Consider the following 23,824-nt stretch of genomic DNA (forward strand, 5'->3'; position numbering starts at 1 on the left):
CACCTATATCGATCAAACGCGAAGCCTTTTCTCATCTTTAGAATGCTTTTCATTTTATTTTTGTATATCATTGGTGAATTCCTTATTTCTGAACTAAAATTATTATGATTTTTAAAACTTCCCGCTGCGAAAAGTGATGTTAAGGGCAGAACATAAATACTTAATAGAAACAATATATAATGCAACCCTAAGGAGAAGAAACTTCCATTGCATTTAATGCATCTGATTCCAAAGCAGGAAACGCAAAGCCGTTTTCTCCGACCTAGAGCTTTCCTCGAGGTTTGAGGCATCCCTTCTGTTACGCCGAGACCGCTTGGTGGAGGGAATGTAACCCACCCTCGCCGAGAACAAGGCTGGTGATTTTCATCCTTCGCCTTCGTCTCACTGTCGAAGGTACCCAAACGGAACCTTTGTCCCCGGGACGTTTGTTCCGGAGGGGGCTCAAAATATAGGGCGCCGAGGGAAGGGAAAAAAAAAATCTCGTTTCCATGGTAACCGCTGGCGCGTCTAAGCGTTAAAGAGCGACTATGTCGGCTTGCGGGGACCAAAGCTCAGAGTCCCCATATACTTTCCATTATCTCCGCCAGAAAAGCTTTCCAGCCCTGGAGAGCAAAGGCACACGGGAGCGCCTACTCAAATGGTGGGGTGGGCCTGCTACCGTTTGTCCTTTTATCGGCAGGACGGGGGGAAGAAGCAAGAAGTCGGGATGTTTATAGAGAAATGGGGGTGGGGGGAAGGTTTGGACTTCCTCCTATCACGCAAATCCATCTCTCTTTTTTTTGCCTTTTTTAAAAATAATCTTTTTACAGGTTTTATTGTAAGATCTTTGATCGTCCTCAGCTGCCCCGCAGAGTGGTTAAATTGGGAGGCATGCAAGTTGGTTGCACAATCAGCCAGATATTTTAACTGGATTTGGCATTTTTGTCCATCTATCGGGTCTTTCCTAAGGACTTGCGATAGGCAGATATTGTTGCCTGATGGTGTTAGAGGTGTCACTGCAGGAGGCAAGGTGTTCTAAGTAAAGCTGCCTTTTGCAATTGACTGGTGGTCATTTTGTCCATGTCGACGGTGTTCAAGTGATGCTCCAGATGTTTTGGGTTTGCAACCAAGGCACCTATTGATGCTATTGCTTTTTTTTTTTGGTCAAGGTCATTTTATTTGCAGATCCTTGTATTTTGTGATCTCCAGGTACTATAATGTCTGGATAATTCTATTATTATTATTATTATCATCATCATCATCATCATCATTATTATTATCATCATTATTATTATCATTATTAAATCTTTGGGGCCTTTGGGGCTGGTTGGTAGCTCAACAGCTCAAATCCTAACCAAGGCCCTAGGAACTGTTAAAGTTGCGTAGGACAGGGGTCTCCAACCTTGGCAACTTTAAGACTTGTGGACTTCAACTCCCAGAGTTCCTCAGCCAGCTGTTCCAAGTAGGGTGGTTTTTTTGTAGAATCAAGGTATTCAAGTCTGATAAATTCAGAATTTCCAAATAGCCAGGTGGTGGTTGTTGTTGTTGTTGTTGTTGTTATTATTATTATTATTATTATTATTATTATTATTATTATTATCATCATCATCATCATCATCATCATCATAATATGTGTTTTGAAATAACAGTTCAAGGCATGGACATCAGGAGATGAGTCTGTGTGTGTGTGTGTGTGTGTGTGTACACATGGAAAATTGGTAACATTGCTTCCATCCTATAAGACTAGTTAGGCTTGCAGTCAGAACATCAGGTTTGGAAATGGCTATGCTGCAATCAGAAGAGCAGCTTTGGATGTGGAATCAGAATGGCAGATTCTGATTGGTACTTACTGCCTGCTTTTTCAAAAGTATATATACATTTATATAATAATTACATTACAATCACATGGAGCAGGAATCGAATAATTTGAAATCAATCGATTGTTATATTCTCATTTTCTTTTTCTCAAAGCATTTATTTGTCCCCACAAAAATCCTTAGCAAGTACTTCATTGTTCAGTTTGCATGTTTTTCAACTGAGGATTAAGTTGGTTTCTAATTTTACAAACATCGTTTACTTCTTCTGAGTTAACTGGATGTTCTTTGTCCTTGTTTTTGTTTGCATTAGCTCAACTTCTCTGAGTATTTGCTTGTTTACTTTTGAACTGTTTTGATGTTTGTACACAATCCGATCTGTTTTACAAATGCAGACAATTGTGTTTTTAAATAACATTTTTTATTTTCAATTTAAACGAGAATTCATACTCTGATACTTACATATATCTATACAATTATGTTAGACTTCAGAATAAGACATTCCAAATGTAAAGTTAAGACACAATGCTCATTTTTTTTCTTAAAAAAAGAAATACATATCGAATAGAATGAGAACTGAATAGACTCGGGCTGTGAAAATAGCCTTTTTGCTCCTACGTAACATATGTTATGTGACAATATAAGTGACTGTTTCATGCACTGAATTCAGAAACCTGTTCTATACAAATAGCTACAGAATTGGAATGCTGTAATTTAGCCTGTTCCAATCATTTATAGAAATAATAAAAAACCCATTGCACACCAGGGATAATTATCCTAATATTTTGTTTGCAATGCTAATTCTTTTCTTCTTCCTAGGCAGCTTTTGCTCTATACTCAATCTCCTTCCTTTTCAATAACTACAGTGTTAACTGTCCATTTACTGCCTTATTAGACATCATTAATAAATTAATATTAGCATTTCTCTACAGGTCCATGGATGGCAGAATCACAGCACAGGCATTCAGTTTTGATCAGAATCTCAAAGGCTATCAACGGGATGATTTTCTAATGGTAGTTACCCATATTTTATTTACTATTCAAAGGATTATTCATTTATTTATATTATTCAGTGGAAACTTAAGCTGGAAGGTAATGGGATACCCCCTCATTTTATCCTCAGAATAATATTCCTATAAGTTACAAAATGACTCAAAAGTAATCCAGTGAACATCATGAAGGGGTGACTTGAAGCTGGATCTCTTCCAGTTACTTCATTACTTTTCAGTATTAACTTAAATCATTCAAAGCAGAATGTCCTAAATATTAAAATGAAAGCAAGAATATAATCAACTACCATACTCCTGTAGGCAGGGGTGGGTTTTTACCGGTTTTGTCCAACTCTGTAGAACCGATAGCTCCGAAGAGCAGCAGACATAGAACCAGTTCTATGTCTGCTGATGTTTTTGCCCACCCACCTACCCGGGCTGTTACCTGATCTTTATTTCCTGATTTTTCAACTTCAGCTGCCAAACGAGCCACAGTTGCAGTTAAAAAAAACAAGAAAAGAGGGCTGTTTCAAAGGCTGCTTCTCCCCATGCTAATGACGATTTATGATGATTTACAGGCTCACAGGGAAGCTTGTAAATCCCGAACCGGAAGTTAACCCTTTCGTATCCCACTCCTGCCTGTAGGCAGTTAAGAATTATAGTATGTACTAGATATGCTTTTGTAAACTGTTACATAATAGCAGGGAAAAATATTCGCCTTTGAAGAAAGGGACATATCATCAGAGATCTGCTTTCAGTTATTGTAGAAACTTGCATGGCTTTTACAGTTAGCTGTAACATCAAAACTATGAGTATTTTTCTAAGTGGGAGAAGAATTCTCTGCATGCCATCAATGGCCAACAAATGTATGTCCCAAGGCTGGCATAGATTAACATCCTCAAAGTAATTAATAGGAAAATACTTACAGAAAGACTTTCTTTTCTTTTTGATTAACACATTTATCAATGTGTTTGTGTTTATGTATGTATATAGCAGAATAAGATAAAAGAATAGAATATTTTCTTAGGTTTTGTATTATTTCTGGATAGATAGATAGATAGATAGATAGATAGATAGATAGATAGATAGACAGACACAATATATTTATAACTTTATAATAAAGAACTTATTAAGGCACTGTGCTTTTTAATTAAAATATCAGTTAATAGTAATTAAGCTCCCCAAGAAGATAGTTAATGTGTTATTTTTTAAATCTTTCTCAACTCGGTATGCTCTAGGATTCTTTTATGATTACTGGCTACATTCAAGATGCCTCAAAGATGCTTTTTCGAAAGGCAACTGGACTGTTTTTTTTCCTTGAGAAAGAAGAGGAAACCATTTCACTTCTCATCCAAGAAGCTTCATTAGTTCTGAGGGTGGAAGGAATCAAAAGTATAGATAGACAGTTGAGACTGGATGGTGGGGGGATGAAAAGATAGGAACTGATAGGATGATGGTGGGGATAGTGGAAGGAATATAAATACAATCCTTTGAAACTGTCAGTACCTATCAGAATCTATCCTTCCACTCCCCTCACTATCCAGTCTAAACTGTCTCAGTACCTATCCTTCCATCCCCCAACCATCAGAACCGATTAAGCTTCTTGGATGAGAAGCAGAACATTTATTTTCCTTCCTCAAAGATAAAACAGTCCAATTGTCTTTTGAAAAAGCACAGTTGAGACAACTATGACCTGGATGATTGAGAATCTCCACTGACATACATTCAAGGTGAAATTTGGGGTTTCATTTTCACAGGGCAAGTTAAACATGTAGCAGCATCTATATATTTTATTTTGTTTTGTTTTACTTTGCATTGCATTATATACAGTAATCAAACTCTTGGTGATATACAAACCTATGACAATATCCATAAATGTGCATGGTACATATAGCTAGTCCTAGGGTTATGATGGCAATTGGGAATGGGATTGCAGTCACTAATAGTCTCCCTTTAATTTATTTGGGGTATGTGATGAATACATTTTGAGGGAAACTAGATTGAATGAAAATAAGTGTCTTTTAAAACTGGAGGAAAAAATATAAATAATCTTTGCTGTACTGATAATACTACTCTAATAGCTGAAAATACAAATGATCTACAAGCTTTAGTAAAAGGAAGTCCAGGAGTTAGATATTGTATAAAGCTCTAGCTAATGGCAATAGATACAACAACCATCCTTAGAAAATATATTGAAGATATTAAAATGGTGGATAGCTTCTCCCTTTTAGAATTGACTGTCAGCAGTAAAGGAGCCAGCAATCAATAAATACTCTGCAAACTAGAATTTGTTAGAGTACTAATAAAGGTCTTGGCAACATGATCATATACTGTAATAAGTCAATCATCTATAAATATCAGAATCACATAGGATATTATTATCCTATGCGCTCTATGGAACTAAGAAAGCAGACTAGAAGGCGTATTATCATCTTTGAACTTCAGTGGTAGAGTGGACTTATGAGAATACCATGGATAACCAAATAAACAAACATATGAATCATCATACAAATGAATCCGGAATTCTTTGAGGTACAAATTATCATATTTTAGACACATTATGCAAAAATCTAGCTCTCTTGAGAAGTCTATTATGCTAGGAAAGGTAAAAGGAAAGAAGAGGATACTTACAAAGAAGATGGACTTGATTACAGCAGAAATGAATGCAAATTTGGAAGCCCTGAAGGTTAGAAAGAGGTCACCCTGGAGAAAATCTATTTATGGGATATTGACATGAAGGCACATCATCAATAGTGATTAATGTGTAGGGTTATGTTGATCTGTTGATCTGGGATGTGAAGCAGCTTTAAAATAATGAGTTGTGAGTTGAAGTTTAGAAAACTTGTTACATGCTGTCTTTAAATAATTTCTGTGTATTTTTATTACTGTACTCTTGTATCAAATATTAATATACTTGGTTATTTCATAATTCTAATAAAGATTTTCCATTCATAGAAAAATTATGTTTTTGGCATGACAAGATTTTGAACCAACTGGCCAGATTTTTCTGATTTATAAAGAGACATGGATATATATTTTCACATTATAGATTTCATCAATGGAAGCAAGTGTACTCACATGAATAAAATCTGATTTGGAAGGCAGTCCCAAATTCCAGACATTTGAAAGTATGCAGGGTCTGATAGTTGTCAACTAATTTAATATGCTTGTCAGATATTATTTCATAACAGAATCTAATGACTTGTCATTGCCTCTATACTTCTAGGCTTTTTTTAATCACCCAGAGGTGAACAGCAATTTGAAATTGCTTTCATCATCTGGACAGTGGACTACATTAAGTAAGTAGAAAATATTTAAGATAAGTTTTTCTTGTCTTTTAAATCCTCTTTCAGTGTAATTATTTTTCTCCTATAACCAATAGGTTTGTCACTGATGGTTATCTCGATAACATAATTACAAAGATGAAAATGTTACTCTTAAATTGATAAGGGACTATACTGGATTTTTTTTTCTTCAGAACCCTTTATTATATGCTTTAATGATTTGTGATGTTGATTTTGACTTACTGTAAGATATTAATTCTGTTTTCTTTTTTTAAAAAACTGATACTAATCAAATGTGAATGTAGTAACACCTTAAATATTAGAACGTTTTGAGGTAGATTCTAGAAATCCGTAACATAGTTTAGTATGTGACTAAGTGAGTAGCAAGTCCTCAGCCCAGGTTTGTTGATTTTTTTATATTAGAGTTGATTGAGGGTTTTCTGTTCTGTTCTGTTCTTCTTACCATTCACTTATAAGTCATTGGCTAAAAGTCTGTTGAAGAGTCCTCATTATGTCCTAATTTCTTTCTTCAAGCTCCCTAAAACCTATTGTGTATTTTATATTTATTCCAGGCTATGCTCAGGAAAGTAAATGTAACTTTTTAGTATGAAAGGTTTCCAGAAGTAATCTAACAATTTTGGGGAAAATATCCTGATATTCCTTTGGATTTCAAATGGCATGGCCATGTGCAGAAATCACCAGATTAAACTTTTCATTGTAATTACTTGCACTTACCTAAAAGAATCAGGTTTACATTGTGACTGTGATCCGTGATCCAGTTTTGTCACTAGAAGATCAAGGGAGGTGTGAACAAAAACAGTATGATCAGCACTTATATTTGATTAATTTCTAGATAAGATTTACAATATATGGTCCATAATTATACATTTGGATAACTATTTATTGAATGGCATGCACCTATTGGAAGATACTTCTTCAACTATTTTATTCTCACAATACAATAAAGATTAGCTGCCTGCCTGCCCTGTCTATCATCCATCCATCCATCCCACCCACCCATCCATCTATCTATCTATCTATCTATCTATCTATCTATCTATCTATCTATCTATCTATCTCTATCTATCTTTTAAATTAATTTTCCAATTGCCTAGGTTCGCCCCATATATTGAGACATATAACTAAACGCAATGGCTAAATTCTTGTAATTCATATACAGACCAACCAACCAAATTTTATTGTAGTAAATGAACAAACTTTTGCTTTGTTTAAAAAAAACTATTGGCTTCAAGCCTGGTTGGATTTCAACTGCAATTTAAAGTATTGGTGTTTACTTATTAGTGCTGTACGTGTCTTCGGTCTGGAGGAACTGTTCTCATTCAGTCAATTTAGCTGTAACTAACATCTTCAAAGATTTTACAGTTTCACTTTCTAGGCATTATACACAACTGGCAAAAGAGCATTCTAGATATGTTGTCCTAAGTATAGAAATTTCTTCCCAGATGTGTAATTTAATTTAATTTTACCTGAAATTATTCTCAGTGCTGGTTTAATTAAGTTTTGTTATGCTGTACAAAATTGGCATTTTATAATATGTTAAATTTACATGAGAATTTACAGCATAAGATTAACATAAAAATGTTTTATTTTTTTTGTTCATTTCACTCATACATACACATGGAAAAATCAGGAAAAAATCCCAGCCAACACCTTTTCTTTACAAGTATTGCTGGATGCTTTTAAATCTATTCTCTTCTTTCAGTTAGCATTATATTGTTTCTTTTTTTGTTTTTTTGTTTCCATCTTAACTTTAATTTAGGAAGTAAAGACATGTACTTGCTATTCAAAAAACAATTATATGTAATTTTTTGGTAGAAAAATACTTGAGTGTTTCCTGTTCACTTCAATAGCACATTCACAAGAGGCTTTTAAGATTGAGGCTGTTTAAAAATACATATACAGTAAATAACAATAGTGCATTTAACAGAAAAACTTGAAGGTCTGATATTTGAGCTATAATTTCATAATATTTTATTAATTATTAAAATGTATCTATTGTCCTTCTAAAGAAGTAAAGACAATATTTTATTCTGTGGTTATTTTGAATGATAATGGGTTGTCCAAGGCAATCTATTTAAGGCATACCGTTTTTGATCTCCTCTCCTCCCCATTCCCCTCTCTTCCTCTGTATAGAAAAAAGACCTAAGGCATGAATTAAATGGAAAGCCAGTTTGGGGTAGTGGTTAAGGTGCTGGCCTAGAAACCAGGAGTCTGTGATTTTTTTTTTTTTTTTTTTGTCCTTCCTAAGGCATGAAAGCTGGCTGGGTGATCTTGGGCCAATCACTCTCAGCCCAACCCACCTCACAGGATTGTTATAAAAACCCAATAATATATAAAATCAGCCATGATATTTTGCTCATATTAAGATACTTATAATGATATCGTCAAGTTAATTATTGCTATTTTCAGGTGCGAAAAGATCATCTTGCAGACCTACAAGTGGAAGATACCATGCAAATGCTTTTTATCTTTCAGATGTTAAAGTGAAAAAAGTTGACGCCAAAAATATTTTGTGTACACAAGTCTCTATGTCATTTTTTGACCGATTGTACTGTGAAGGACTTGTTCGAGAAAATGGGACTATTGTAAAGTGTTTTGATGAATACCATGACGAAATTCTTATTGCAGATGAATTGAGAAAGGTTAGTAAGTGTATTTTTAATCTCCTGCCAATGTGCACATGTTGAGCCTTGTGAGTAATTTTTATCATCCATCTATATTTTCTTAGAGCTATTGCCTCAGAGTAGAAGTAGGAATTATCAACTTTAGGGGGGGGGAAGGAAATAAATCAAAAATTGGTTCAGCTGCAGTTCATCAGCAGGAGGTTTTGCAAATAGCACTGAGTTTACTTTTAGTATAATTATATAAGTAGTTCTTTTTGTTTCAGTGGAAGGTCATTAGTAATTAAATCCCCTGAAATATTGCAGAACAATTCTTTAGATTTTAGATATTTATTTTGCAAACCACATTCAGCTGTTATGTACCTATACTATGGCCAAGGCAGAGCTTGAAAGAATATGGACCAAAAAGTCATTTTCCTCCAAGGCCCTTAATTGCAAAGTTTTCTGAATGGAATAGCCAGGCTGCTGCCATTGTAAACTTTCTCTCTCCATTATCTTCATGCAAGCAGAGACTTTGGCAGGGAGGGGACTATTTTAACTTCCTCCAAGAATCTCAGTCAAATCTAGGAAAGGATATTCATCTTTTGTGCATGTATATACATATTATATTATATGTATGAGTGAATGCATAACAGAATAACAGAGTTGGAAGGGATCTTGGAGCTCTTCTAGTTCAATCCCCTGCTCAAGCATTTTCAAGTATATTCATGATTTTGTAAATAAAAGAGGAAGAGGTGAAAGAAATATAACTCCTGTTTGAGTTAATCAAAATACTTTTATTGCTGTTAATAGTTGAAATGGACTTTTTATATAGCACTTTCTTTGCATTGAAATAAATCACACTGTACCAAGTGCATTTGTGTACTCTCCTATATTTTTCTTTTGTCCGCTTACTGGAATATTAATCATGTTTTAGATTGTAGCAGAATGTTACATTAAAACCAGTTCTAATCCAGTAGCACATGGAGCCAAAATTGCTTTTTCCAGAAATAAAGTGTGGACTTTTTCTTTTCCATCGAAGATATAAACAGTATAATTAATATGAGCAAGCAGAAAGGGAAACAATGACACAATTGTTTTCCATCCTACCCTGTGAAGTGTTTTTGGATATTTGACAATGAAAGGAATTCTGTGCTGGATCACGTCAAGCTGCATTTATCCTAGTCCTGCAGTTTAGCTTCCTTGGGAAGCTTATGCATAGAGGCTGAAGGTGATTATCTCCTACGTCTTAACATTTTTGATCACAGAATGCTCTTATTCCTAGATTGATCAGCTATGTTATGAGGAGGGCCTTGTGCTCATAAATCTAGTACATATTAAAAAAGATATCAAAATCCTTTACTATTTGATAATGATGTAAGTATTTTGTTTCATACAACTGTACTCGGCAATGATATAGGGTTGCAGATGAACAGGTCAATGTCTCTTGTCTCTTCGGTGAGTTTTTTCTGAACTTCTTGCTGCCCTCATTGATATTTAACTGCTCCATTTCCTTGATAACCCAGCTTTGCAGAATGGAACAATAGGTCCTTTTGTAGGTTTTTCTTCCAGCATGATCCAGGCAACCTTCTCTATGGCTTTTTTACTTTATTATTCTGTCAGGCATTTTATATATGTCCCGTTAATGCATTTGCATACATTTCCATGGCACCCTATAATGTTCTTTTCATCAAGCAACTTCAATATGTTCTTTTCCCATGTCTACTTTGCATTTCATCCGCTATTCCATTACCATTCTCCTTCAGTCTTTAATTGCCCAATCACTTTTTCTGAATTCTCTCATCTTATTCCAACCAACCGTACATGTCATTATACTGCATATTAATGCTGGAATTATTATTTCCATTCTGCTCTAATTCTATTTTCACTTCAGTTTATTTCCTTTCTTCTAAGTCCATTTGCCCCTAAGATATACTGTTGATCATACCAAGAATTTCTTTCATATTCAGGGCCTCACTGTTAACCCTAATATTTTTCATTGATTGTTGAATATTTTATTACAGAAACAAAATGTGTGTGTGTGTGTGTCTTTTTTCATTCATTTGCTACATGTTTTAAGTTTTAACTTAACCACATAGTTGAAATACATCTTTTTCTAAGCAGGTATTCATCCATCGCCATTCTCATTTTCTAGTTGTTCAAATGCCCCAGTCTGTTTATGTTGTCTCTCATATCTACTAATCATTCAGGTCAACTAATGAATAATTTATCCTCAGATTACATTCATTCAGAACGTGGTCTAATTTTCCTAAAACTCATTTTTGGTTCTTCCATTGTTACCATTCATGGGAAGATATTTACCATTTCATCAATGTACAACTCCATTATTTTGTTTACTATGCATGCCTGTATAGAAAGCACTTTGGGAATCCAGGTGAGTTTATATTGTTATATCTGAGGTAATTGAAATATTTCCCATCTGACTTTGCCTTTGTTTTTTGTTTCACCCAAGGTACTTCTTCTGGATGATTCAGACCACTATGACTTATTCAGCCATTTAGACCGTGAAGAGTTTCTTTTTTGCATCTTTAAACACCTTTGCCTTGGAGGAGCTTTCTGTCAATATGAAGATGATCTCAGCCCATACTTAGAAACCACAAAATTTTTATATAAGGATCTAGTGAGGTTTGTTCCTTATATGTAACCAATTTCCCCATTTATTATTCAACTGTTAGCCGAGATCTTCAGGTAAAAAACTAAACATATTAAAAAAAAATAACAACTGTATCAAAAGAGTATGAAAAAGTGAATTGATATAATATAGAATTCAGCATTTAAAGTGCCTATCCCAAGAAAATGCTTTCCTACTGCTGGGGGAAAAATCCAGAATTTGTGCCTGGCAAGTGTCCTTTGAAATTCAGTCAAGATACAACAATATAAAATGGCCTAATCTCACTGCCGATGGAAAAGGTACTCAAAATCAGAGGTAGTATTCAGCAGATCCTGACCAGTTCTAGAGAACTGGTAGCGGAAATTTTGAGTAGTTCAGTGAACCAGCCCCATCTACTCTCTGCCTCCCGAGTCCCAGCTGATTGACTGGGTCTTCTTTTGTTGCCCTGCACAGGAGAACGGAGCTGGAAAGCAGGTTAGTGGGATGGGGAGGGAATGGGGATTTTGCAATAACCTTCCCCCAGGAGTGGGGAGGGAATGGAGATTTTACAGTATCCTTTCCCTGCCATGCCATGCCCATCAAGCCATGCCCACAGAACTGGTAGTAAAAATTTTTTGAATCCTGCCACTGTTTAAAATGTGTTGGTGACAGTGCCAGGTTTGGTAACTACTGCAGTTGATTTAAGGCTAGCTTGTTGGAGAAGACTCTAGAGATCCCATTGTTTGCAAGGAGATCAAATTAGTCAATCCTAAAGGAAGTCAACCCTGACTATCTTTTGGAAAGATAGATACTGAAGCTGAAGCTCATTTGGCCACCAAATGAGAAGAGAGAATTCATTGAAAAAAATCCCTGATGTTGGGAAGGCAAAAGGAGAAGGGGGGTGGCAGAAGATGATACGGTTAGATATTGTCATCAACACACTAGGGATGAGTTTAGGCAGACTCAAGCAGACAATGGAGCAAGAGGAGGTTGGCATGCTATGGGGTTGCAGAGTCAGATACAACTTAGTGACGGAACAATAATAAGATGCTAGCTGCACTCCCATCCTAGTTCACTTAGTTGTTGAATTTTGTACAAACTGGTATTTCTAAATAAAGCTTATGAGTAGTATCCATGCACAACATATGTCATAGAGAACCTTACATGAATACATGTTACTCTTCAAGAAAGGCTATAGCAGATAATATGTCTTGGTTGGTGAACATTAAAATAAGTTGTAATTGTATCCTACTTAACCATTGCAGACTTTTCTTCCACACTTTTTCCTTTTTCTCTATCTAATGTATTTCAGGATTCCACTTATAACTTAGAGGTTTGCTGTTGTTCCTGAAAATCTAATTTGATTTTTAAAATTTTCTTGACTTATTTTGATCATCTTGTTAGGAATCAGTTTAAGTTTAAGATTTTGTTCTCTTTTTTGGACCTTGGATAAATATCTCAAAGTGTAAAATGTAAGTTTTAAGTAGCCTAGCTGACTTTATTAAAAGCTGTTTTGTATTTTTTATGAATTTCAGTGTACAAAAGGATCCTGAAACCAAGAACATTAACATAGTATCTACTGTCTTTAAAGTCTGTGCATATGTAAGTATCTTGTTAGAGCAGTATTAAATGCATAACATTTTTCACTATAATTTGAAATAAGATTACATGTAAGACTAATCCAAACAAGTATTATCATTTATTTTTAAACTGACTCAATCTTTGGTAACAAGTTTAACAGATTGGTGTATAATACTGTATATACCAACACACAAACACAATCACACACATTTATTCACGTCTATGGAGTTTCTTAATCTTCCAGGTCAAAGGTGATTTTCAAAGGTGATTTTCAAAAAGGAAACTGGATTTCCTTGGGGGGGTTTTCCTTGAAAATGTTTCACTTCTCATCCAAGAAGCTTCTTCAGTTCTAATTGACTGGTGGGAATGGAAGGATTTATATTCTTTGCAGCCGTCTGGTTGTTACCTCTCTGAAAGTCATTGAGACCACTTGGAAGTTTACCTGTACCCTCAGAGTCACCTGAATCAGAAGGCGAATGGGTGTGGAACTTCTTGGGATGGTTGAAAGGCCTGTGTTGTAAACAGGAGATAGGTGGTGTTCATCTCTACTCTGTCGAGAGAGAGATGTTCAATTTTAACATAGATGGCCTAACATAGACCATCTGATGAGAAAGTTATCACTTAAAAATAAATTATATTATGAATTTAATTTTTGGGGATTATGATATACCTATTTTATATTTTTCTTTAGTTAATGATAAAAAGTAGATTTCTGGATTAATATGGAACAGATATGAGAGATACGTTCTGCTTATGATTTAAATATCAAAACATCTTGCAGTTCTTAGACTATTTTGATGACAATATATGAAATGAAAATTATTTCCATTTTAAAAATTGGAGACTTAACTGTGAAACTTGGTTACAAATTCTATTTTCATTTGGAAAATTTCTATATTTTACACAGAACTTTTGTGTGAGGCAAATAGTCTGATTTGTGTTGAGTCAGGGTTCATCTTCATGTTGCAATAACTGTAGCACAAACATATCTTACTAATCATTCTTAAATGACATGTTTTTATGATACTGCTTTTGGCTCATTCCCAGTCTGCTGTGTAGACAGCTTAAAATTGTCTCAAGCTGTTACAGTTTTAAAGTACTGTTTTCTCGCTTCTCAGTGTTTAAAATGAATATAATGTAGGGTGCTTCATTAACAATGTACCTGAGATTTGGGGTGATCATATGGTTTTGCAGGAAAGTTCCTTCCTGCTTTACCTGTGCCTATCAGCCAACTTAAAAACTCCATTTGAGCGGTGTGAGATACTTCAACTGATGGAGAATGGTCAGTGCAAAAATGAAGTATCCTGACATGACTGCATTCCCATCATTTCATTTTGATTTTTGTGTTTTTGAACTGTAGAGATGAATGTATTTATGAATAAATAAGAAAGAATGCTTAATTTAGAAAAACTCACATGGTAGGTAGGATATGAAATCCAAACATAGAAAAAGATGAGGTTTATGAATTCAAAACATATTCACACGTGACTCTTTGAGGTCTCTAATGATGATAATGATTCTCTTTAAGATTCAAGCTGCTTGTCCATCTATTCTAAAACAAATGAAGATGTCCCATAATAGACCAGTTCTAATACAACATTCATTTAGTGGACTTTGGGATGCTCATAAACAGCACTTAAGCAATGTAACACCTTTCTATTCCCTGCAATCTGAACAGTGGGGGGGGGGGGAGAACTGATTTAAGCAGAAGAAGACAATTGCCCAGTGAAGCAGGAGAGCATCTCCTATTTATCAAGCAGCCACCACCTATTCCACAGATCAATCTTGGGACCATGTTTTGACAGATGGCTAAACCAAGGGGATGCGGTGGCTCAGTGGCTAAGACAGTGAGTTTGTCGATCAGAGAGGTCTGCAGTTCGAATCCCTAGCGCCGCATAACAGAGTGAGCTCCCATTACTTGTCCCAGCTTCTGCCAACCTAGCATTTCGAAAGCATGTAAAAATGCAAGTAGAAAAATAGGGACCACTTTGGTGGGAAGGTAATAGTGTTCCGTGCGCCTTCGGCATTTAGTCATGCCGGCCACATGACTACAGAGACATCTTTGGACAGTGCTGGCTCTTTGGCTTTGTAACGGAGATGAGCACAGCCCCCTGAGCCGGAAATGACTAGCATGTATGTGCGAGGGAAATTATTTGTTTACCTTAAACTAAGTGGTCTGGCCCTCTGTCAAAATAGACCTTCTTCCCAGTTCCACACTCTAATTATAAATAGGGACTTGGTGATTACTTTTCCTATATGATCTTGATGAGTGTGGGAATTGGGAATTTCCCAATTACTTTCCACCACCTTTCCCATGCATTAAGGACAGTAGCATTATGAAGGCAAACTTAAGACTCAGCAGTCAGTACAATACACTTGATGCCAGCATACCTGTCTACAGACCAAAATTAACAACATTTCATGCAGTTGTGATACATTTATAAATGAAATTAGTTGACTGAAACACTTGTAACTTAGCATAAAACCAGAGATGGATGGATGGAAGGAAGGCTGGATGGATGGGTATTTATAACATGTACTTTATCTGTATGCCTGAAGGAGTCTGCTAGGTATATTTTATTTTTCATTTATGAAGCTCACAGTGCAGCCTTTGAAATATAAGTTAATAGTTAAGTTTGTGAATTGACTGTAGCATTTTTCAGAGGAAAAGGACAGAGATCATCCAGATTACAGAGTTTGCTTTTCCAAAAGAGCGAGTGGGTGTTTTCTTAATGGGGTTTTGATGCCTTTGTAAGAAACACTTTTTCTGATATGAAGTTTTAAATCTTTCAGGCCAAGTTATTTTCCTATTTCATTTGCAACTTAATCCCTACACAGAGACCACACAGACAAAATTCTCCCATCCAACACAAACATAATCCCAGATCCAGGAGTGGGGAGGGGAATCGCATTCTCTGTCGTGTGTGTGTGTGTGTGTGTGTGTGTGTGTGTGTGTGTGTGAAAGAGCCAGGCAGTTGTCTGGCTGCATTGTGATGCACATGCATGCAGTGTTGCCAATTTCAGAATGAGAAAATAACTCTAACTGAAGTTTGTTTTTGTTTTATGCCTTTGCGTCACTTTTTGACACCTGGCAATTGCCTGAACAAATCTCTGCAATTTTCAGGGCAAGGTTTTTCAGAAGTGTCCTTGCCTCCTTATTCCTAGAACTGAAAGAAAGAGACTGAGGCAGCTGGCTTCATGGTTAAAGTGGGACTAGAACTCATGGTCCCACTGCCTGCTGCCTTAACCACTACTCCAAATTGCCTCTTGAATTGAAATTAGTGGGGCTTATAGTAAAAGTTTATCACATTTTTAAAATAGCCCATCTCGTGCACGTACAAAAGTGATGCACAGTTTTCACCTTGAAAGCACTAAATAAGTCCCCCCCAAAAAAAAAAAAAAAAAAAGCACTAAACATATGTTGGAAGAAATGTCCCTCTGGGTTCAGTTCAGTTCTAAGTGGGGAGAAAGTCACTGGAAACATGGAGGCTATTTGGAAAGATGGTTTACTGGTAGACAGGACCACATTGTTTGAGGTCCTGAGCAATCGAGCACGTGTGTGTGTGTGTGTGTGTGTGTGTGTGTGTGAGAGAGAGAGAGAGAGAGAGAGAGAGAGGGAGGTTTATACCCTCTCGGGGTTTGAACTTGCTTCCTGTTCCTATGGGAAGGGCAAGAACTCTGATTGGTTGTCAGACTCCCATGGGCCATGCAGGGGTAACTTTGTAGGCTGTCTTGAGTCCCAGGCTTGGTTGAACCTTGCTGGGTGATGCAATTTTCCCAGGTGCCATGTGGTGAGATGGGTAGAGGGCCAATCCTATTATGTCCTGAGGATGATGTCTTAATCCCATCACCCTGGAGCTGAAAGGGAGACAACAACAAGGAGCTGCTTTGTCTTTAAAAACATGTTTCTCCTTTTCTCATCCAAGGAAATATAATATTCTACCTTGTTAATATTTCTTAGAATATTTCATACTTCTAGGGGGGGAATGGGTGCTAACTTTCTACACATGTTTAATACTATGATGGTGTTTGGCATATATACCCAACTATGGCATAACTGACAAAGCTAAAGAATTTGCAAAGTATGTTCCACATAAAACATGAAGTCTCACTTTCTGGCATTAAAATAAATGTACTTAGAACTAGCTAAAAGGTAGTGTAGTGTCTTAATAGTTTAGTAACAGCAACAAAAACATAACACCCATTTTCAGGAGAGTATCAATTCATTCATCTATATGGTACTAAAACTTTCATTCCCATAACCTTTAAACTGGGCAAAATGGTGCAGCATAGAGACACCAGTTTTTGGACCAAGGTGCCTCAAATGGAATGTACCCAAAATCTTGGGCCCATGACTCCCTTTGAATTCAAACTTGGCAAACTTTATAAAATATTTTATGACGTAAAAATCATAAAACAATATAATAGAAAAGGTCACAAAACATTTTCTACACTGATGTTTGATTGTAGACTATATAGTGATATAAGTTCTGCTATGGCAGTGGTCCTCAACCTTTTTGGCACCGGGGACTGGTTTTGTGGAAGAAAATTTTTCCACAGACTGGGGGGGCGGCGGCAAAGGGAGATGGAGCACGCAGCCTCGATCCCATGCATGCACAGTTTGTGTTTGCTTGCTCGCCTGCCACTCACCTCCAGCTGTGAGGCCAGGTTCCTAATATCCCACAGACCGGTGGCCTGTTCATGAAATCATGATGTGGGGATTAGGGATTCCTGTGCTATACAGTTCAACATGGGCTACTTTCAAGGCGGATACATCTCTGATTTTAAGAACTTTTCAGATACATTAGACGTTCTATCATTGTTGAAGGCATTGAGGAATCTGGTAACGAAATAGGTCTGAAGGGGATGCCCAACAGGTCACAGGTTGTCCAGTTATAATTAATAATCTAATAATGTAGATTTCTCTACGTTATTCTTAATAATTCTGAGAGAACTAGGTTTTTGAAACTATATTTGAAGAAAGCAAGTAACAAATAATTAATGCGTTGCATATAGCCAGGTGTTATAGAGAAAAAAAATCATTTCTCAAACACTTCCCTAGGGGAGAAGCAATTGGGCAACAGCCCAAAATATTGCTGACTTTACATTCTCAGTCCCCCTCTTTTTTCCTGAACAATAATTATTGCTGTTATGAAGTGATTGGAAAGAATTCTGGTAGCCATGTTCTGTATGCTTTATCTAGGTTTTTGTATTGTTTTCCCAGAATGTTATTTATTATGTGCCAGCAAGCCAATTTTGAATGTTGGTGACCACAACATTCTTCTCATAATAGTATGCCCTAACCTGGTCCTTTTGATCTCCATCACTGTAACTGAGTCCATCCACCCTTGTGGCCAGTTATCCTCTTTCCTGTTTAATAAACCAGGTGATTTCAAAGCTGAAATCACTATTTTTAAACAAATCTTCTACCTCATGAGGATTTTCCATCTAAGTGCTAGAGTGGTCAGACATACACACATGGTGATTAAAGATCAGCTAGGAGGTAGTAAACAATCCTGATTCGTTTTGAAGCAAGAAAAAAATGATTTAGAATATTTTTAATTTTGATAATTAAATATGTAACAGCAGGGCAGTGCTTTTTCAGCTAATCTAGTTCTTCTAAAGATGAGCCAAAATCTTTTACATTCATATTTTTTCTTATCTTTTTAGATTTGTGGTTGATCAGATAATTTTGACTTGAGTTTTTAAACAAGTTTTGGGATCTTTAATTGACCATAATACTGTTTTATGTAGACTGAGTTCTAACTCATGGAAAATGCTGTGCCTGATAGTTAGTAGAATTGAATATAATTGAGCTCTGGTACTGTTCCAGGGATCTGTTGGAGTCATTCTCCAAGGTTAGGAATCACAGCCACAAGTCTCCTATCATGACTTTTGGCCTTTACTTTCTATATCATCTCGTTTCTCCTTCAGGCTCTGACACTTTTCCAGCTTCTCATTCTCCTTTTTCCTGATGTTGCTTCACTTGGCACTGCTATGTCTATGACCATCATTGTCTTCTAGTCCTTCTCTACTACTATGTCTGGTTTATGTCTCCTGCATGATTCCTGGCAGGGAATGGGACAACTTGCCACAGCCAACTTGCTGAAGCCAACTCACCATGGCCAACTCATCATGGCCAGTTTGCTGCAGGACAACTCTCCACTGCCAACTTTCCACGGGACAACTATTTAATTATTTCAACTAAATAAATATTACCCACAGCGAGTTGATCTGTGGCGAGATGGTCATGGCAAGTTGGCTATGGCAAGTTAGCCATGTTGAGTTGGCTGTGGCAACTCTGTGGACAAGTCCCTGCATTTTTCTTAACAAGATTGCAGAAACGATTTGCCATTGCCTCTTTTTAAAGACTGAGAGAAACTGACTAGCATAAGTCACTCAGCTGGTATTTTTACTTAAGGTGGGACCAGAACTCAGGATTTCCTGGTTTCTAACCTGATGCCTTAACCATTCCACCAAACTGGCACTTGTTTTAGATTAACTTGATAGAAATGCATTTGTAGTTCCCCTGAACTTATAAATGTAATTAAAAGGAATGTTACTTCACTATTGATTTATATTTTTAGAGGACTTTCTGTGTTAATACATGCCAAGTATTTTAAACATACTGGTAAAACACTCCGAAAGTGTTAAATGAAGGTCACACCATTAGGTTTTCTTTATTTAAATTACAATTTTCACATTGTATTTGTATTTTTCTAATACAACTGGGCACATATTTTGACTCCTATTTCCTCATGAAATTTAAGTGATTATTTCAAAATTAGAATCAGAAAGCAGTTATTTTATTATCTTAATATATTCACTGCATGATATTAATGATTAATGTTTTGTCTTCTAGGATGCTGATGGCCTTTGTTATCCTACATCCAACAGCCATGAACAAAATTTTGCCTATTTGATTGTGAATCCTTTGAATCGTCATATCTATGTTTTGTACCATGTTTTTGGGGTATCTTCATTCTGTGAGTGACTGCTCATGTTATTCAATTAATTCTGGTAAATAGAGGAATTTAAGTATTGATTGTTGGAATTCCAATATTGTTAGAGCATTAGAAATTACTTGCAAATGGAATGTAATTGATTTTGTTGGAATGTTGGAAATGGGGCTATTGCTAAATTTACATCCTATCCTTAGACAACTTTATTTTAATAATTCTTTTATTATAATTATAAAAATAATAAATTATTGAGCAGAAATCTTGCAATGATGTGAATATATGTTCTCATTACATAATTTTATAATGTTATTTCTGGATTGTTTTTTGATCCTGGAAGGATGGCTAGGTGAGTTCTAATTTAAAATCTTTAAAAAATGACAAAGTTTAGAAGGTAAGAAACATCAAAATTAAAAGTAAGAATAGTCTTACAGAAGGCAGAAGTGGAAGAGCAATATTAACAGCTCTCTTAAAAGTTAAATAAGAACCATACCAAATTTTCTAGGACAGAAATATAGGCTGTTGATAGAAAAAATGTCATTTGGGTTTTTCCTAATAAACCGAAAGAGATAAGAAAATTTTTGAAATATGGTGCGTGGCACAGATGTGCGGAATAAATCCTTTATTTTGAGATGATTCAGTTCGAAGAGAATATATATTTGTAATTCTTACAGAAGACTTCATGAACAAATTTATTCAAAATTTAGATTACTAATGAGAAAAGGAAATACTGCTTAACAATATTATCGCAAACACGCTCCTCATGGGGCTGCCCTTTCAAAGTATCCAGAAACTTCAATTGGTTCAAATGCAGCAGCCCACATGGTTTTGTGCAGGCCTAGGGGTGCACTTATCATCTGCTGGAATTGCACATGACTGACTGATTTTATGGTGGGTTTTTTTTGCAGTAGTTGTTAAGGAAATCACAGTAGTTGATAATTGAATTCACGGTTGTTAAGCGAATGATGTAGTTGTTAAGCAAAGCAAAAACCGGAAGTGCAGAGTTTTGACAAAACTGCATGGTCATGTGACAGGTGAACCCTGCAAAAGGCTATAAAATGCAGCTCTGTTGCCAAGCAGCTGAAGTTTGGAGGTGGGGGTTGACTGTTGGATCTTTGAATCTGGGCCATAAGTCCTGTTTTTCAGGTTTGTTGTAACTTTGATTGCTAAGTAAGCAGTTGCAAATCAAGGACAATCCCCTAAAGTATTTCACTTTTTATTTATTTATCACATTTATATGTCCACCCATCCATCTCTCTCCCTCTCTAACAATCATAAAATCACAATCATTAAAAATAAAAATATTAAACATTAAATAATTGTTCTTTTGTCTCAAGTATAAGTGTATACATTTTAGGAATGACATGTTCATCATTTGTATACATTTTTATTTCAAATTTAGTCCTACAAAGTTTAATTTTAATTAAAATTAAAATTGTAGAAAAAAAGTAGGGAAGTGAGTCCAAAGAAGGGTGTTCCTGCCAATGAACACTATTGTGAATATTAGCTTTAAATAGCGAGTAGAACCATCAATCACATGCAATCATGATTTCAACAATTAAATTCAAGAATAGGTTTTAGGGAGATAAAGACACTGGAAGATAACATTCTGGAGTGGTGGTTGACAGAATTAGAGGAGCGGACAAGAAATTTGTCTCTTAATTTTTTTTTCTTGTATTGATGCACCTATTTTATTTTTTTTAAAAAGCAATCAGAAATCTTGTGGTTTGTGATGTGTATCCTAATTATGTATTGTCTGGTATAATCCACCTCTTTTCTGAACGAGTGTCTTTATCATTTCTGTACTGTTGCCAATAATTGGTAAGGTTATGTCCATTTTAATCACCAGGAATCATGCTCAACTTGAGGATCTGTCTATTTACCATATTTATACAGTTGCCCTTCGTGTGTGTGTGTGTGTGTGTGTGTGTGTGTGTGTAAACACAGAAGAACAATATTATAATGTAAGAAAGAAGAAAAAAGCATAAAAAACCCCTCACAAAAACTTCAAAACTGAAATAATCTCATCTAAACAATAACACTCGTACACCCACAGTGGCATCTCTACCACATTCCGATGTGGGGTTTTTTTTTTTTTTAAAAAAAACTTTACGTCAGTCAGTTGTACTTTTATCTACACTTGCGTGTTTTGTACCCGTGTTTTTCCGACAAAGCATTTATCTTCTGCAAAGCCAGTCTTGCGCGGTGATTTTGCATGGGTGGGTGGCAGGCATATAGCTAACTTCAGGTTTACAACCAAGAGTTTTGCGCTGGTCAGGGCTCGCATCCAGCCCGTTGGACTACAACTCCCAGCACTGCCCTTGGGATTGTGAGAATTCAAAGCGCAGAAATCTGGACAACAGCAAGTGGGGGTGGCACGAGAGAGAGAGAGAGAGAGTGTTGTGGGGGGAAATTTGTGACAAAGGAAAAGTGTTTCCTTTCTCTTTTCCGCTTCTAAGCCTGGTGGGTCGGGGTCTAGTAGTTGCTATTTCCCTTTTTCTTCCAGTGTGGGGGAGGAAGAGAAAACAGTCCCAACTGTCCCTCCTCCTCCTCCTCTCTCTCTCTTTGGGAGGGTTGGAAAACTTTTTGGAAAAGGGGGCGGGAGAGGGAGGGAAGAGAGCCAGAACTATAAACCCCATGTTTCCTGTCCATGTCGGCGACGGCGAATCCTGCACGGGCGGCTCCAGGAATTTAGAAAACAAGTTAATCTGGAAACGTCGAAGAAGCAGCCGTACCACTTAGGAAGAGAAGGAAGTGGGGAGGAGGAGGAGGAGGAGAAACACCACCACAGGCTGGACGGGCGTGGAAAGGAAGCTGGGGAACCCTCCGTGGCAAAGTTGGGCGCCGTTCAATTTCAGCGCGGCCGGGCGCGGAAAAAGAAGAGGTGGCGGCCGCGGCGGCTCCCTAAACCTGACTGAGTGGAATTAAAGCTGCTTGTCGGGATTCGGGGCGGGCGGGCGCGCGCTGGGCGGAGCAGGCTCGGGCGGGCGTCTTTCCGAACTTTTGTTTGGAAGGGTTGGTGCGCGAAGCGACGGATTTATGCCCCTGGCTTCGCGTCCAGCGGAGCGAGAGCGCGGGTGCCCCCGAGTCCTGCCCCCCCTCGCGTGTTGGGCCCCCGGAGCCCCCCTCCCGCGGAAGACGGGGGCGAGGCGAGGGAGGGAGCGAACGACTCCGGCGCCTGGGCATGCGGGGCGGCCAGCCCGGCGCTGTTGCTTAAGCGGAGCGAGCGAGCGAGAGAACGCGGAGGGGAGACGGCCATGGATGTCGCCGGACAGCCCCAGCAGGCTCCGTCGGGGGCGGCGGCGGCACCCCAGCCGTCGTCGGCGCAGCCCCAGCCTACGGGGCAACCTTCGCCGCCGGCGCCTCAGCCCGGCGGGGGAGCCGTATCCGGGCCGCCCCCGGCCGGCCATCAGGTCGTCCACGTCCGGGGCGATTCGGAGACGGACTTGGAGGCCCTTTTCAACGCCGTCATGAACCCCAAGGGCGCCAACGTGCCCCACACGCTCCCTATGCGGCTCCGCAAACTGCCGGACTCCTTCTTCAAGCCTCCGGAGCCCAAGGCCCACTCCCGCCAGGTGAGGGGGAGAAGCGGGTGGGCGGGAGGGACGCGGGGGGCTGTCTCCGGGTATACTCTATCGCGCGCGCACACACTCACACTCCACACACACACCTCTCTACACACACACACACACACACACACACACACACATCCCCCCGCCGTCAATAGTCGCTGCGCTCCTTTGGAAAACTTTCCCGGGGAAAGACGAGAGAGGGAGCGCCTCTGCCTCCCCCCCGCCCCGCCTTCTCCAGATTGTGCAGGCTGGGAATTGTAGTCCGGAGACATCTTGGAAGAAGAGGCCAAGCTGCAGCGAAGGGACTTGAGAAAGAGGAGGTCGCAAGACCAGCGAGCTCTTTTCCCCAAGCGCCGCGGGAGTTTGCGCGGCGGTGGGGAGGAAGATGGGGGGTCGGGCTGAGCCAGGCTTTGG

At 37.9% G+C, this 23,824-nt stretch overlaps 2 protein-coding genes across 11 annotated transcripts in view; both read left to right on the plus strand.

Moving 5' to 3' along the window:
• The first annotated feature begins 271 nt into the window (after positions 1-271).
• CFAP300 (cilia and flagella associated protein 300) lies at positions 272-21,154 on the plus strand. Of its 3 annotated transcripts, none has more exons than XM_087966187.1 (7): positions 272-393; positions 2,726-2,807; positions 6,009-6,081; positions 8,563-8,729; positions 11,161-11,333; positions 12,834-12,900; positions 19,742-21,154. In XM_087966187.1, exons 2-7 carry the CDS (start codon positions 2,730-2,732, stop codon positions 19,871-19,873), a joined length of 690 nt encoding a protein of 229 aa, XP_087822313.1. In that variant the 5' UTR covers positions 272-393; positions 2,726-2,729; the 3' UTR covers positions 19,874-21,154. The 3 variants fall into 3 exon arrangements, with proteins under 3 accessions (XP_087822313.1, XP_087822312.1, XP_026531434.1); XM_087966186.1 differs by lacking the exons at positions 272-393; positions 19,742-21,154 and adding exons at positions 458-640; positions 18,814-19,062; XM_026675649.2 differs by lacking the exon at positions 272-393 and adding an exon at positions 464-640.
• A 1,334-nt stretch (positions 21,155-22,488) lies between these two features.
• The window catches only part of YAP1 (Yes1 associated transcriptional regulator), a 94,434-nt gene continuing 93,098 nt past the window's right edge, over positions 22,489-23,824 (plus strand). For 3 of the 8 annotated variants that reach the window (XM_087966190.1, XM_087966192.1, XM_087966196.1), the window contains exon 1: positions 22,544-23,413. In XM_087966190.1, the coding sequence (XP_087822316.1) occupies positions 23,096-23,413 (318 nt within the window). In that variant the 5' untranslated portion in view covers positions 22,544-23,095. Of the gene's footprint in view, positions 23,414-23,824 lie in introns of all 8 variants that reach the window. The other 5 variants (XM_087966194.1, XM_087966195.1, XM_087966189.1 and 2 more) reach the window with 5 other exon arrangements.

This window comes from Notechis scutatus, chromosome 5, assembly GCF_049901735.1.
Source record: "Notechis scutatus isolate UNSWTSFEM ecotype Mainland chromosome 5, rNotScu1.2, whole genome shotgun sequence".
In the NCBI taxonomy this organism is placed as follows: domain Eukaryota; kingdom Metazoa; phylum Chordata; class Lepidosauria; order Squamata; family Elapidae; genus Notechis; species Notechis scutatus.